Raw genomic sequence first — 16681 nt, 5'->3', positions numbered from 1 at the left:
TATAAGACATTACCATTATTATTTCAGTTTCTTTTTCAGTGTGTATAAATAAATTGGTTAATAATAAAGTCCTAAAAGTAATATGATTTTTCTTGAAAGGTCCTTAGTCAAGTATTATTGTGGGATTGGATAATGATAATGCATTAAGAATAATGTGTAGTTGATTGATGACAAAGTGTTGTCATTGACATAGAAAAGTCAAAATCGATACATAAGTATGTGTTAGAGAACAACATACCAGACTAACTCGTTATGAGTATGTTTCTTGGGTTATTATTTAATAGTCACAACATTACTCATAGTGATAACCATGTATATGATCCTCAAACTGAGATCATCATTGTCCCAACATTGTGAGTTGTATACTTTGACACAGTCAAACGTCTACCATAATAGTTTATACTATAAAGAATGATGTTGGGTATACCACAATCTATGTAGTGGGAGATGATTGATCAAGATAGGATTTGTCCCTCCTACATAATAGGATAAATATCTTAGGCCTCTTGATAAAGTGAGATTAGAAATGCATGACCATGCTTGAATGAGTTGATATGAGATATCACACTTATTTGTTTATAGTTCTTCGAGTTTTCATGGCTTATCTTCAACTAATAATTTAGGAAATCCCATAGAGATTGTCACTTGAATTAGATCCAGTCTTTTTTGAATCTCTATATGTGCAATTCCCTCAACACCAAAAGACAATCTCATATTATTTTGTACATAATTCTTAATGCAGTCTCTTATTTTTTTATCTTCTTGTAGACCCTCGGAATACTTTTTCAATTGTGCAAACCAAAGAGAATGATGACTTTGGGTTGTACCAAGTCTGAAACCAAGTGGATTTATTTTTTGTCCCATAATCCTCTACTACTATATATTAGGATATGTCATATTTGTGTTCTTATTTATCCCTTTTTTAGCCATCTTAGCCATCCGATGTTTTTTGGTTTTGGGCGCAGCATATATCTGTCAAGTGATTCAAATTCAAGATCTTTCAATGAAATAGTTATATGACAAGTGGGTCTTTTTATCAGATAACTCCGTCCTCGAGCTCGAGGTTTTAGTATTTTCAGAGTAGTTCCCTCATTTATTGCGACTTGACTAATGATTCAACTCGCTTCATTGGAACCCTTATTGTGACGAGCATTTGCTGCTGCAGAATAAAATAATTTTAAAATGGGATAATATGCTCGATAAGGCATGAGTTCTAGTATCATAAGTGTTTGATCGTAGGAACATCCACGAATCCGATCAATTATTCTTCGTGCTTTATGAGTAGACATACATATATGTTGACCTAAAGTGTATACTTCGTCTAAAGCTGTATATGGGTTCCTCTATAGACTACTCAGAATATCAAGAAATATGAGATTGGATTATACAAGTGTGACTATTCCATGACTTGTGTCCAATCTAGATATTAAGCATAAAATAAAATAATACATGAAAAAATTTCCACAGAAAGGTTATGTCGAATCACGACTTCTTGTAACTTGGGTAGCAATGACGCATTACTAGATGCCACTCATTGCTTGTAATATTAGAAATGTTCTAGTATTACTACTAATGTTACAAGTAACTACATGGTTACATCCTATAGTTGAAGCAAACAGAATCCAAATACATTTGGTATTGTATTTTGCTGTCACAGAATTAAATTAATTATTGAATTAATTTAATTTAATGGTTATATATTGAACACATTATACATACAAACTTGTTGTACACAAATAGAGAACATAGTTAAAATTAATATATGAATTTGATTTATATAAAAGGTTAATTGCATATAGTTTATTGAAATTATTAATACAAACAATTATAATAACTTCGGTCAAATTATAAAAGGGTATGGAAAGTGATATTCTTTTGGAAAGAATATAATTTTTTTCTTGACTTTCCATTTGTTTCTCTAATAATAAAGAAATAATCCTATTTTTTATATATGATATCAAAGAAAATAAAAGGAGAAATAATCCCTTAATGTGTTAGGGTTACCAAGAGAAAATATAAAACAAAAAGGTCTAGCAGTCATTTGAAAATAATACTATCTGAAAAGTTCAATAGGTTGTTGTTCGTTCTTTGACTGGGTGGATTACATACAGGCCAAGACGTTATTGTTGCGGCTTGGAATAAACATCTACGAAGAGGATCCTATCAACAACACTATTCGTCATTTTTTAGTTCCGAAAGGTATATTTTTCAACCCTTGTTTAAACCCAATTCATCCTACGATCTTAAGCCTCGATGTACTCCTAGTGCACCTTTCGCCAATTCTCATCGTTCTTCTCGCGTATGTCCACCTTGTGCAGCTCCTTCAAGTCTTGCAATGGCAGAGGAATTTGTTGCCTCCACCCAAACTACCATATTACTTGGCCTGATTCTTGCATTTCCACTGTCGCATACACTATCAACGACACATTCGCGTTCCACATCCTCCGATTGTCCAACACTTCCGTTTGGATACAAGATATGGTGTCGGCGTATAGCATCTATTCAAACTGAAATGAACAATTGTAAATTTCGTTATCTATAAAGTTCTTTTTACAAATCATTGCGTGATTAATATAGGTTCGAAAGAATAAGTAACAAACTCTGACTTCCGAGCGTTGATCTAACAGTAGCATAAGTAACAAATCAGCCCATGGTTCCACCTATAAAAGCGATATGTTAGTTCAAACATATGATAAATAAAAACACTTACCATACAAACTAAGTATTTATTAATAAATTATCTTTACCTTGTCACCAATAGAAACATGTATGGGTCGTTCACTCGTGGACGTAACAATGGTAGCCGCTACTAGGCCCACGACTACAGCAGGAGCAGACAACCACCGATTGACATCTTATCCGGTTCCGTGGCCCAACACAGCTCCTAGTAAAATGTGGCCAACACAGCTGATTCCTAACTCGATTTTCCATATTCTTTGAAGTCTACTAGGTGTAGTAGCCACCTAATGTGTTCAAGATTTTTTGGGCATTAAAATGCCCCCGATTAACAAAAGGATGAATGCTCGGGCGTATTATTCTTTGACGACCTCGATTGCATCTACGGAAAGCTTATCAAATTTTTTCGCCAACCAATTCATCGATATCCAACCGCCATCAAACATGCTTGGGACCTTCCCCAATAATGTTACATAGTAATCCTCTTTACCGGGAATGATCGTTGCTCCCGTGACGATCGACCCATCTACCAGCAAACCAAGTTGTAATGCCACGTCCTCTAGTGTGATTGTACACTCGCCGCATGGAAGATGGAAAATGCGTGGGCCTCTATCTTTCCAATAATGCACTGATGAGTCTAGGATTGAGTTTGCAGCCCCTAAGCATATGAGACGCATGCAAAAATCTCAACTCTTGCAAATAACCACGAATGGAAGGGATCAGAAGCTTTGCCGAATTATGTATGAATGCCTCCAAAACACAATCGTCCACCTATTTATAAAGACAAAAAAATTTAATTTATAAAAAATATTTTTTAAATTTAACTTAATCGAAAATAATGAAAATTAAATTTTCATTTTACCATTATTGCTTGAGCGGCGAAAATGTGCTTATTGTCGAAACGAATTAGAGAGGTTGTCATTCGTGAAAACTTAATCCAAACAAATCAAATACAAGATAATTTAAAGAAAAAACTAATATTTTAACACGAGAATATCGAAAAATTTTGAACAAAAACTTAGAAAATTGAGAGAGTTAAGAGATTAGAAAGAATTCAGAATAGGATCTAAGTGAAAAAAAATTATTTTGGGGGCATTTATAGGTAAAAAATTTCACCGTTGGCCCTTTTAATTTTTTTTTACCGTTGCAAGGGCAACAGTCATATGAACGTTGATGGAAAGCGTGTTGAATTAGGTGAGCTTTCTGTACAGGTGGTAGGAAAGCGTGCTCAGCTAGATGAACTTTTCTTCCACCTATATAAAAGGCATGCCCAATCGAACATGTTTTCCCTTTCTCCCTTTTAAAATGGTCTATTTCCCTATATTAAAAATGACTTAAAAACTTAATTAAAAAAATCCGCTTTTAAGCCTAATTTAGCCAACTTCGTTAGTAAAAACCTATTCTCACGTTATGTTTATATATTCTATCAAAATCTATATAATGTGAATAGTGTAATGATTCAACGGAGTAAATCGAAAACTGATTAGAGGTTTATAAGCTTTTATATTATACACTGTTAAAAATTTGGGTATAAAGTTAAAAATTTTAAAATTAATACAACATCAAAATATTTTATATATCCTTAAAAATTGATTAAATTATACTAAAAAAACACAACAAAAGTTTTAAGGTTTTTATAACATTTTACCTATCTATCATTTTCTAGCTAGTGGTGTTGTAAAAAATATATATAATAATTTATTTAATCTTTCAATTTTACAAAAAAATAATTTTTTATTTAATATTTTATTTTTTTAACATTTAAATTTATATTATTTGTTAAATCACCTAAAAATAAATGAAAAATTAATGTCTATTAACTTATGACAGTATGCCATATTAATTATTTTTCATTTTTAAGATGAATCGAAAAATAATGTAAATTAAAAAATTTAAATAATAATTTTTTTATACTAAATAAAAAAGTTTTAAATTATATGTTACGCTTTGTCGGTGAATATCTCAAGCGTCAACTGTAACCCAAAAAATACAATTAAATTACTTCGCCTGCCCACATATCTTAGCCGTCGACATAATCTTACAATCCACGTGTAACCATCATGATCAAGTGCGCAATGCGCTCCATGCTCAGAGTATTCCCTCTCCGTTGTAGTTTAATGAATCATCCCTATCTACTCTTTCTGACTGGGGCAAATTTAAAGGAAAAAAAAAGAACAAAATAAAATAAAGTTGCAGAAACTGAGTGCAAATCTTACTAAGCCCCAGCTCGAACTCCTCTGTCCCATTAACTGTATGAGAGAGAGGAAATCTGATTTTCAATTTCATCACTGCATCTTCTCTTTGCTTTTGGCCTCACCTTCAGAAAGGTAAGTCAAGTTCTTTAGATTGCTTGCCGCTTTTTGAGTTTCAAGATCTATGAACCCCAGATCTGTAGAGCCTTGATCTTATTGCTGAATTCTTGAATTTTAGTAGTTTGGGTTCTTTTGCTTTTTCCTTAATAACTAGATTTAGTTTATTGTAAGGTCATTTTAGCTCATTCAGGATGTTGGGTCGTCCTGGGTTATCTAGAACTGGAAGCTTTAGGCCTGAGAATCTAGGACAAAATGCTTTGCATATGATTGGCAATCTTTGTTTCACTATATTTGTAATTGGTGTCCTAGTTTTCACCATTATAGCTGCTACTTATGAGCCTGAGGACCCTCTTTTCCACCCTTCCACCAAGCTCACGACTTTCCTCACGTCCACATCAAATGCCACCTTCCAATCGGATAACACGGTTGTTAAAACCGGAGAGGACTTTATGGCCGCCAACCAGACTGCATTTGCCACTTTTATCAATGTGACGGATGTAGTAGAAATCAAGGAGGAGCGTACTGACCAAACTAGTTCATCCGAATGCGAGGGTGATCCGAGAAAACCACTTAATTGTAGGGACCCAGAAGTGTTCCATTTGATGATGAAGGAGGCTATTGAGCGTTTTAAGGATATACATTTTTATCGGTTTGGAAAGCCAGCACCAGGGCCTGAGGAGAATACTTGTGATATGGCCTGGCGGTTTAGGCCTAAGGAAGGGAAGACAGCTGCTTTTTATAAGGATTATAGGCGGTTTGTGATTAATAGATCTGAGAATTGTACACTTAGTGTGTTGAGCATTGGGGATTATCATTCAGGTGTGAATGCAAGGAAGAGGAAGAATAAGAATCAAAAGCCTGGATTTGAGAAGACATCTGGTAGGCAGGAGCAAGTTGTTGCGGCTTTGCCTGTTGTTGGGGAAACAGTGAATGATTTGCTTCCAGTGGTCGAGTCTGAAAATGCATTTAGTCGTGGGAAGTATTTGATTTATGTGGGTGGTGGAGATAGGTGCAAGAGCATGAACCATTACTTGTGGAGCTTCTTGTGTGCATTGGGTGAAGCGCAATATTTGAATCGGACTTTGGTTATGGATTTGAAACTTTGTTTATCTTCAATTTATACTTCCTCAAATCAGGATGAGGAAGGGAAGGATTTCAGGTTTTACTTTGATTTTGAGCATCTGAAGGAGGCCGCATCAGTTTTGGATCACGAGCAGTTTTGGCAAGACTGGAATAAATGGCAAAAGAAAGATGGCTTGAGTCTTCATCTTGTTGAGGATTTTAGGGTGACGCCAATGAAGCTTTCTGAGGTAAAGGATTCTTTGATTATGAGAAAGTTTGGATTGGTGGAGCCTGATAATTACTGGTACAGGGTTTGTGAAGGAGAGACTGAGTCTGTTGTTCAAAGGCCATGGCATCTGGTATGGAAATCAAGGAGGTTGATGGATATAGTGTCGGCAATTGCGTCAAAGTTGAACTGGGATTATGACTCTGTTCACATTGTGAGAGGGGAGAAGGCGAGGAACAGGGACCTGTGGCCTAATCTTGCCCAAGATACCTCACCTGATGCCCTTATCTCAACCTTGCAGAATAAGATTGAAGATGGGAGGAATGTTTATATTGCAACAAATGAACCTGATACATCCTTCTTTGATCCTCTTAAAGACAAATATTCAACTCACTTTCTTGATGAATATAAGGATCTTTGGGATGAGAACAGTGAGTGGTATTCAGAAACAAAAAACCTTAACAACGGAGTACCAGTTGAATTTGACGGTTACATGAGGGTCTCTGTCGATACAGAAGTTCTCTTGAGAGGGAAGAAACAGATTGAGACTTTCAACGAACTGACCAACGATTGCAAAGACGGTATCAACACTTGCAATACTGCATCCAGTTAAAACCCTACGAATCCAGTCCGAGACTTCATCACAACATCAAGGCATATCCACGTGTATTTTTAACTATCTTTGCTGCCTTTAATAAAATTTATGCCTTACGTAGTACCGTATTATCATCTGGTGGCATTTTTGAATTTTGTACTTGTACAATATTTATTATCAGTGTTTGAGGACTTACATCATTTTGAGGTTTTTAGACCAGGTTGCACTTTTCTTTGTCAACTCTTTTCATGGACCTTTTGGTATTATTGTAGTGTGTGTTGAAATTTGCCATTTAGATTACCCTTTTAAATTGGTTTTTTACTTTCTATAGAATCCTAAACCTTGGTTCGTGGATATTATGCTCTTGTTCATTTAGGGTTTAAGGCAATTTGTTTCTTACATCAGAATCAAGATACAAGACATGACGGAAGAGAAGAGCTTGTAATCAATGTTGCTTCAGGTCGGTGGTAGGGTTATCTTGGTTGATCTGTGAAACGGTACAAATTAGTTGAACCGATCAAACTATATTTTATAATTTTTAATATATATATATATATTAATTTTTATGCTTTTCTTAATATTTTATTAAATTTTAAACAAGATGAACCGGTAAAAAAAAATAGGACTGAAAATCGGTGTCAGATTAAGAACAAATGGTCTAATTGGTTTGACCATTAGTTCGGATTCTTGAACCATGAGTTCATCATCATCATCATATCTGGTGATTGTTGCATTTAAATTGAAGTGGTTAGTATTATATTGGTTGGAGTATAACTTTTGTTCTAGTATGTAATGGTAACTGTGTGTTCTAATGTATTATTTCGCATTGACCAGTATTTCTCAAATATTATTTTATTACATATTTATAGTCTAATTTTTATTTTATTTTATAATATAATATATACATATAAATGTCTCTAAATTCCAACATGCAGATAGATATATTTATATGAAAATATAAATTTTAAATTTATTAATTAAATTCAAATAATATAATAATTATAATTTATTTTTAAATTTAAATGTAAAAATGGGAGTAAACAAAATATAAAAAGTATTTTTAATAAATAAAAATTAATTTAAAATATCAGCCAATAATGAACCGAAATTATAGAAATATATAGAAATTTTTACAGGAAAAAGAAAAGAGCATGTATTACGTACCGGTCGAGACAACACAATGTTCGGTAGAAAGTGCTAAACTATGCCAAGTTTTTTTTTTTTGGCTTCTGTTTCATGTTCCGATTTTGAACACAATTTCTTTCAGAATAAAATCAAACCCTCTCTTTTATCCCATGAAAAAAATCCAATTACGTGTCTTCAAATGTTTGAGAAAAAAAAACTGTACAACCTGCTCTTTCCCTTGAAAGATGTCCAAGACTGAAAACTTTGGAGATGGAAGGCAAGGCTAAGAGTTGAAAAAAGGTGGTTTTTTAAGCCTGAAAGACCAAACATCTCTTCAGGCTCTTTCCACTGCCCAAAATTAGGCATGAATGTAGGTTGTACCCAAACGTGTGACATAACTGTTTTTTCTCTACTGTTAATATGAGTGATAGCTCAGCTCAACCTTTTGTCCACTTCATAACACCATATAAAACATAAATTGCAAGAGATACCATAAAAAAATAACATCAGAAACCTGACATTATCATATTACACAACAACAGCTACAGCCATTACAAGGCAGTAATCCTGTCTGTCACCAGATTTTGATTCCACTAATCGAAAACAGGAGACATAACAAAATCTGGATGAACCGAACATAAGTGAGATGAGCATACAAGTTCAGAAACCCTGAAAAAAGTAAATGTACATTCAGTAACAAAAACATCACCACATCTCGCGGGTAATAACCACACTCCGCTTAACGCTAATCCGAGGGCGGCATCGTTTCATTTAAAATACCTGTACAATAAACGCGCTGTACATGGAAAATTCGAAAATCTCCGCATGCTCACCAAAAGTAGGCCGGATCATCTTCGGGCAGCAGAGCGTTCCTGCAAAGAGGGCATGTGACATTCCAATAGTTCAACCACTTTTCCAAGCATACCTTGTGAAACAGATGACCGCAGGACAAGCGGTTAATCTCTGATTCTGGTTCGAACCTAGTCAGGCAAACTGAACAGTCATGCTCCGGTTGACTGCCGCTACATACCGCATCGTACCGGGTCGATGGCATCCTGCTCCGGAACTCTTTAATGTAACTATCAGCATTACCGATGCTGATGTCGAATGATACCGCAGGGATTTCAATAAGATCCGAGGATGGCGGTGATGATGATGATGACGAGGAGGAGGAGGACGAGGAGGAGGAGAGATGGATACCGACAACGTGAAGGATTGATCGAATTATGCCTTTAACCATAGATATGGATAAAGCTGTGTTTACCAAGAGTACACATAGCACTCCTTCTGATGGGGCTGGGAGACTTGAGAGACCCATTCTTTTGTATCAAGATTAAGCTATGTGTATTCGAACAAATGATTGTATGAACAAGTTAAGGATATAAATGATGTCACTCTCTTGCAGATATATATGACCTGGAAACATAAAACCTCCATTAGAATAGCATTCATTGAATATAAATTCAATGCACAAAAAACAAAAGAAGGTAATCAAGCTTTTAATTCACAAAACTCACATGAATACAACCTCAAAGATAAACAAATTGATGATCAAAGGTTTAAATAAAGAGTTTGATTCCAACCATATTGCCATGAATATTAAAATATCAAAGAAATTGAAAAGATCAAATCATAGTATGTGATTTTCAAATTAAAAGAATCCAACATGAGAATTGGGACTTGGCAGCCTAAAAAGCTAACACCCCCCACAAAGATCAATGCTAAATGGAACACCTTTCAAAAGCTTTCTTATAATTAAGATCTAGCCATGTTCAAACCTTGGTGATGGTGATAATCATGGTCAAAATAGGGAAAACAAAAAGGGGAAAGCAAAAGATATCATATTTCCAAATTGGAAAAGATAAATTAAAAAGAAAAATCAAATCCCAAATAGAAAACCCAAAAAAAAAAAGAGAGAGAAAACATAAACAAAGTTAAATGAGATCTAACATTTTCATTCATAATAACAAAAACCCCATAAAGTTACCCTTAGTATCTTTCCTTTGATTCATAGTAAGAAAACCAACATTTCTTTAAACATAGAACAAGCAGCTTTAAAAGAGTAAAAAGATTTGCGTTTGTTCAAAAGCAAAGGAACTTACACAAAAAGAGGACAAATTTTCATGGGATCAGTGAAGCATAAGGAAAAGAAAACTGGGTTTTAACAGAAAGTAAACATGTAAGCTTTTCTGAAGTGAGGTGATGGCTGCTCTGCCATCCTTCTCTGCTTATATAGCAATCCCCCCACCCTAACTCTAAAAACAAACTGTGGTTAGCCTTCCGGGTTTTCCGGACTCTATAAACCCTTTAACCATGGTTACTTTATATCATCAATATAATTTTTACTACTTCAGTTTATAATCTTTTGTGCCTTCAAGCTTAAGCTTATAACTAAACTTTCGTTTCTTTTCTCTTTTTTACCCTCAAAAGAAAAAAATCTTTAATTAGAAGTTATAGAATTGCAGCAGCTAAAAGAGGAAAGGTAAAAGAAACCATCTTTCACATTTTCAGATACAAAGTTCCCATTTTTTACAAAAGATTACTATTTTGAGAATGGAATCATTACTATTTTTAATCATTTCTCATAACAATTATTTTAGAATAGTGTTGAATGGATAGAAAGAATCATAAGTAAATGAAGTTCCCCATCATTTGATTTAATGGATTACTGCAATATTTTTATCGAAATTCAAAACTTAATTTCAATAGTTCAGTAATGTTACTAACCAATTTGATCATTTGAGCAGCGATTTAGATAAGCGGCAGGCGGTGGCTTTCACCCACTAACAATAATAATACTACTTCATAACCCTTATAAACTAATAGGATGGTAACCTCTTAAAAATTTATATTTTATCTTTAATTTCATAATTGATTTTACCTTAAAATTCGAGTTTTCATATTTAAATATGAATTTATAAAAATTTATATTTTATCTTTAATTGTGCAACAGAGTTTGCCAATTTCAATATTTAAAAATATATTAAAAACAATTATAAGACACGAGAACTTCGCTATGCATCACATTGTAAATTTTTATTTTAACCTCTTAAAAATTTTTACTTTATCTTTGATTTTGTAACTGACTTTACCTTGACATTCGAATTTTAATATTTAAAAATGAAATTTAAAAAATCATAAAACACGACAAATTTGCTATGCATCACATGATAAACTTCCATCTAAACCTCTTAAAAATTTATATTTTATCTTTAATTCTGTAATCGAGGTTGCCTCGAATTTCAAATTTTAACATTTAAAAATAAAATTAAAAAAAACACAAAACACATTTAGTTTTCCATTCATCACATTGTAAATTTTCATTTTAACCACTTAAAAATTTATATTTTTTCTTTCATTCCGTAACAGGCTTCACCTCAAAATTCGAGTTTCAATATTCAAAAATGAAATTGAAAACAATCATAACAGACGAGAACTTCGCCATGCATCACATTGTAAATTTCCATTTTAACCTCTTAAAAATTTATATTTTATCTTTGATTCTGTAATCGACTTGGCCTCAAAATTTGAATTTTAATACTTAAAAATGAAATTAAAAAAAATCATAAAACGCGAGAACTATGCTATGCATCACATGATAAATTTCTATTTTAACCACTAAAAATTTATACTTTATCTTTGATTCTGTAACTAACGTTGCCTCGAAATTCGAATTTTACTATTTAAAAATGAAATTATAAAAATATCATAAACACAAGAAGTTTTATATACATCCCATGGTAAATTTCCATTTTAACCACTTAAAAATTTATACTTTATCTTTAATTTAGTAACAGTTCGCCTCAAAATTCGAGTTTCAAAATCTAAAAATAAATTAAAAACAATCATAAGGCACGAGAACTTCGCTATGCATCACATTATAAATTTCCATTTTAACCTATTAAAAAATTATATTCTATCTTTGATTCTCTAACTAACTTGGCCTCGAAATTCGAGTTTTAATATTTAAAAATCAAATTAAAAAATCATATAACACGAGAAGCTTGCTATGCATCACATGATAAATTTCTATTTTAACATCTTCAAAATTTATACTTTATCTTTGATTCTGTAACCGACGTTGCCTTCAAATTTGAATTTTAATATTTAAAAATGAAATTAAAAAAAAGCATAAAACACAAGAAGTTTTCTACGCATCACATGGTAAATTTTCATTTTAACCTCTTAAAAATATATACTTTATCTATAATTCTGTAACGAACTTTGCCCCACAATTCGAGTTTCAATATTTAAAAATGAAATTAAAAAGACTCATAAGACACGAGAACATCGCTATGCATCACATGGCAAACTTCCTTTCTAGCCTCTTAAAAACTTATACTCTATCTTTGACTTTGTAACCGACGTTGCCTTAAAACTCGAATTTTAATATTTAAAAATAAAATTAAAAAAAGCGCAAAACACAATTAGTTTTCTACGCATCACATGGTAAATTTCTAATTTAACCTCTTAAAAATTTATACTTTATCTTTGATTCTGTAACGGACTTCGCCTCGAGATTTGAGTATCAATATTTAAAAATGAAATTAAAAAGATTAATAAGACACAAGAAGTACTTCACTATGCATCACATTGTAAATTTCCATATTAACCTCTTAAAAATTTATATTGAATCTTTGATTCTGTAACCGACTTCGCTTAGAAAATTAAATTTTAATATTTAAAAATGAAATTAAAAAAATCATAAATCACGAGAAGTTTGCTATGCATCACATGGTAAATTTCCATTTTAACCACTTCAAAATTTATACTTTATATTTCATTCTGTAGCCGACATTGCCTCGAAATTCGAATTTTAAAATTTTAAAATGATATTATAAAAAATCATAAAACATGAGAAGTTTTCTATTCATCACATGGTAAATTTCAATTTTAACCACTTAAAAATTTATACTTTATCTTTAATTCCGTAACGGAGTTTGCCTCAGAATTCGAGTTTCAAAATCTTAAAATAAATTAAAAACAATCATAAGCCACGAGAACTTCGCTATGCATCACATTATAAATTTTCATTTTAACCTCTTAAAAATTTGTACTTTATCTTTGATTCTGTAACCAACGTTGCCTTATATTTAGAATTTTAATATTTAAAAATCAAATTAAAAATCATAAAACACGAGAAGCTTGCTATGCATCATATGATAAATTTCTATTTTAGCCTCTTTAAAATTTATACTTTATCTTTGATTCTGTAATCGACATTGCCTTGAAATTCGAATTTTAATAATTTAAAAATGAAATAAAAAAAAAGCATAGAACACAAGAAGTTTTCTATGCATCACATGGTAAATTTCCATTTTAACCTCTTAAAAATATATACTTTATCTATAATTTCGTAACGAACTTTGCCCCAAAATTCGAGTTTCAATATTTAAGAATGAAAGTAAAAAGATTCATAAGACACGAGAACATCACTATGCATCACATGGTAAATTTCCTTTTTAACCTCTTAAAAATTTATACTTTATCTTTGATTTTGTAACTAACGTTGCCTTAAAACTCGAATTTTAATATTTAAAAATAAAATTACAAAAAGCGGAAAACACAATTAGTTTTCTATGCATCACATGGTAAGTTTTCATTTTAACCTCTTAAAAGTTTATACTTTATATATAATTCCGTAATGGACTTGAACTCAAAATTTGAGTTTCAATATTTAAAAAAGAAATTAAAAAGATTCACAAGGCACTAGAACTTCGCTATGCAACACATTGTAAATTTCCATCTTAATCTCTTAAAAATTTATACTGTGTCTTTGATTTCTTAACCGACTTTGCCTAGAAAATTGAATTTTAATATTTAAAAATGAAATTAAAAACAATCATAAATCACGAGAAGTATGCTATGCATCACATGGTAAATTTCCATTTTCACCTCTTAAAAATTTATACTTTATATTTGATTCTATAACAGATGTCGCCTCAAAATTCAAATTTTAATGTTTAAAAATGAAATTATAAAAAATCATAAAACAAGAGAAGTTTTCTATGCATCAGAAGGTAAATTTTCATTTTAACCACTTAAAAATTTATACTTTATCTTTAATTCCGTAATGGAGTTCGCCTCAAAATTCGAGTTTCAAAATTTAAAAATAAATTAAAAAATCATAAGACACCAGAATTACTCTATGAATCACATTGTAAATTTCTATTTTAACCTCTTAAAAATTAATACTTTATCTTTGATTCTATAACCGACTTGGCCTCGAAATTCAAATTTTAATATTTAAAAATGAAATTAAAAAATAAATCATAAAGTACGAGAAGTTTGCAATGTATCACATGATAAATTTCTATTTTAACCTCTTAAAAATTTATACTTTATCTTTTATTCTGTAACCGAAGCTGCCTCAAAATTTGAATTTTAATATTTTAAAATAAAATTTAAAAAAAGCGCAAAACACAAGTGGTTTTCTATGCATCTCATGGTAAATTTCCATTTTAACCTCTTAAAAGTTTATACTTTATCTATAATTTCGTAACGGACTTTGACTCAAAATTTGAGTTTCAATACTTAAAAATGAAATTAAAAAGAATCATAAGACTTGAGAACTTCGCTATGCACCATATGGTAAATTTCCATTTTAAGCTCTTAAAAATTTTATGCTTTATATTTGATTCTGTAACCAACGTTGCCTTGAAATTCAAAATTTAATATTTAAAAATGAAATTATAAAGACTCATAAAACAAGAGAATTTTAACCACTTAAAAATTTACACTTTATCTTTAATTCCGTAACGGAGTTTGCCTCAAAGTTTGAGTTTCAAAATCTTAAAATAAATTGAAAACAATCATAAGACACGAGAACTTCGCTATGTATCACATTGTAAATTTCCATTTTAACCTCTTAAAAATTTATACTTTATTTTTGATTCTCTAACTGACTTGGGCTCGAAATTCGAATTTTAATATTTAAAAATCAAATTAAAAAGTCATAAAATACGAGTAGCTTGCTATACATCACATGATAAATTTCCATTTTAGCCTCTTTAAAATTTATACTCTATCTTTGACTCTGTAATCGACGTTACCTTGAAATTCAAATTTTAATATTTAAAAATGAAATTAAAAAAAGCATAAAACACAAGAAGTTTTCTATGTAACACATGGTAAATTTCCGCTTTAACCTCTTAAAAATTTATACTTTATATTTGATTCTATAATTGACTTGACCATGAAATTCAAATTTTAATATTTAAAAGTGAAATTTAAAAAATCCATTTTAAATATCCATTTTAACCTCTTACAAATTTATACTTTATCTTTAATTCCGTAACGAAGTTAGCCTCCAAATTCAAGTTTCAATATTTAAAAATAAATTAAAAACAATCATAAGACACGAGAATTCCACTATGCATCACATTGTAAATTTCCATTTAAAACTCTTAAAATTGTATACTTTATCTTCCGTAATTGACTTTGTCTCGAAATTTGAATTTTAATATTTAAAAATGAAATATAAGAAATCATAAAACACGAAAATTTTGCTATGCATCACATGATAAATTTCTATCTTAACCTCTTAAAAATTTATACTTTAACTTTTATTCTGTAACTGATGTTGCCTCGAAACTCGAATTTTAATATTTAAAAATAAAATTAAAAAAAGCACAAAACACAATTACTTTTCTATGCATCACATGATTAATTTCCATTTTAACCTCTTAAAAGTTTATACTCTATCCATAATTGCGTAACGGACTTCAACTCAAATTTCGAATTTCAATTTTTCAAAATGAAATTCAAAAGAATCATAAGACACAAGAACTTCGGTATGCATCACATGGTAAATTTCTATTTTAACCTCCTAAAAATTTATACTTTATCTTTGATTCTGTAATTGACATTGCCTTGAAATTCAAATTTTAATATTTAAAAATAAAATTAAAAAATATCATAAAACACGAGAACTTTGCTATGCATCATATGGTAAATTTCCTTTTTAACCTCTTAAAAATTTATATTTGATTCTATAACCGACGTTGCCTTCAAACTCGAATTTTAATATTTAAAAATAAAATTAAAAAAGCGCAAAACACTAATAGTTTTCTATGCATCACATGGTAAATTTCTATTTTAACCTCTTAAAAGTTTATACTTTATTTATAATTCCGTATCGGACTTCGAGTCAAATTGGAGTTTCAATATTTAAAAATGAAATTAAAAAGAATCATAAGACATGAGAACTTCGCTATGCATCACATGGTAAATTTTCATTTTAATCTCTTAAAAAATTATACTTTATCTTTGATTCTATAACCGACTTCACCTCGAATTTCATAATTTAATATTTGAAAATGAAATTAAAAAAGAATCATAAGACACGAGAACTTTGCTACACATCGCATTGTAAATATCCATTTTAACCTCTTACAAATTTATACTTTATCTTTGATTCTATAATCGACTTGGCCTCGAAATTCAAATTTTAATATTTAAAAATGAAATTAAAAAACTCATAAAACACGAGAACTTTGCTATGCATCATATGATAAATTTCCATTTTAACCACTTAAAAATTTATACTCTATCTTTAATTCCGTAACGGAGTTTGCCTCAAAATTCGAGTTTCAAAATCTTAAAATAAATTAAAGACAATCATAAGACACGAGAACTTCGCTATGCATTACATTGTAAATTTCCATTTTAACCTCTTAAAAATTT

At 30.8% G+C, this 16681-nt stretch overlaps 2 protein-coding genes and 1 long non-coding RNA gene across 4 annotated transcripts; 1 reads left to right on the top strand and 2 right to left on the bottom strand.

Moving 5' to 3' along the window:
- Window positions 1-2016: 2016 nt before the first annotated feature.
- On the bottom strand, window positions 2017-4241 carry LOC121219064 (uncharacterized). The gene is made up of 4 exons (XR_005915653.1): window positions 3539-4241; window positions 2748-3447; window positions 2601-2660; window positions 2017-2507 (listed from the first exon to the last, which is right to left on the bottom strand). It is a non-coding gene; the product is annotated as an uncharacterized lncRNA (long non-coding RNA).
- A 564-nt stretch (window positions 4242-4805) lies between these two features.
- LOC107956169 (uncharacterized) lies at window positions 4806-7085 on the top strand. Its single transcript, XM_016891900.2, has one exon. The coding sequence runs from the start codon at window positions 5180-5182 to the stop codon at window positions 6887-6889; it is 1710 nt and encodes a 569-aa protein (XP_016747389.2). The 5' UTR covers window positions 4806-5179; the 3' UTR covers window positions 6890-7085.
- A 1380-nt stretch (window positions 7086-8465) lies between these two features.
- LOC107954699 (probable E3 ubiquitin-protein ligase XERICO) lies at window positions 8466-10254 on the bottom strand. Of its 2 annotated transcripts, XM_016890333.2 has the most exons (3): window positions 10099-10254; window positions 8777-9412; window positions 8466-8665 (listed from the first exon to the last, which is right to left on the bottom strand). In XM_016890333.2, the coding sequence occupies exon 2, from the start codon at window positions 9312-9314 to the stop codon at window positions 8826-8828; it is 489 nt and encodes a 162-aa protein (XP_016745822.1). In that variant the 5' UTR covers window positions 9315-9412; window positions 10099-10254; the 3' UTR covers window positions 8466-8665; window positions 8777-8825. The 2 variants fall into 2 exon arrangements, with proteins under 2 accessions (XP_016745822.1, XP_040952506.1); XM_041096572.1 differs by having other exon boundaries at window positions 8466-9412.
- Window positions 10255-16681: the final 6427 nt, after the last annotated feature.

Source organism: Gossypium hirsutum, chromosome D07 (genome assembly GCF_007990345.1).
Source record: "Gossypium hirsutum isolate 1008001.06 chromosome D07, Gossypium_hirsutum_v2.1, whole genome shotgun sequence".
NCBI lineage: Eukaryota > Viridiplantae > Streptophyta > Magnoliopsida > Malvales > Malvaceae > Gossypium > Gossypium hirsutum.
Note: the sequence above shows the minus strand (reverse complement) of the source record. Positions and strands in the feature narration are given on the sequence as shown.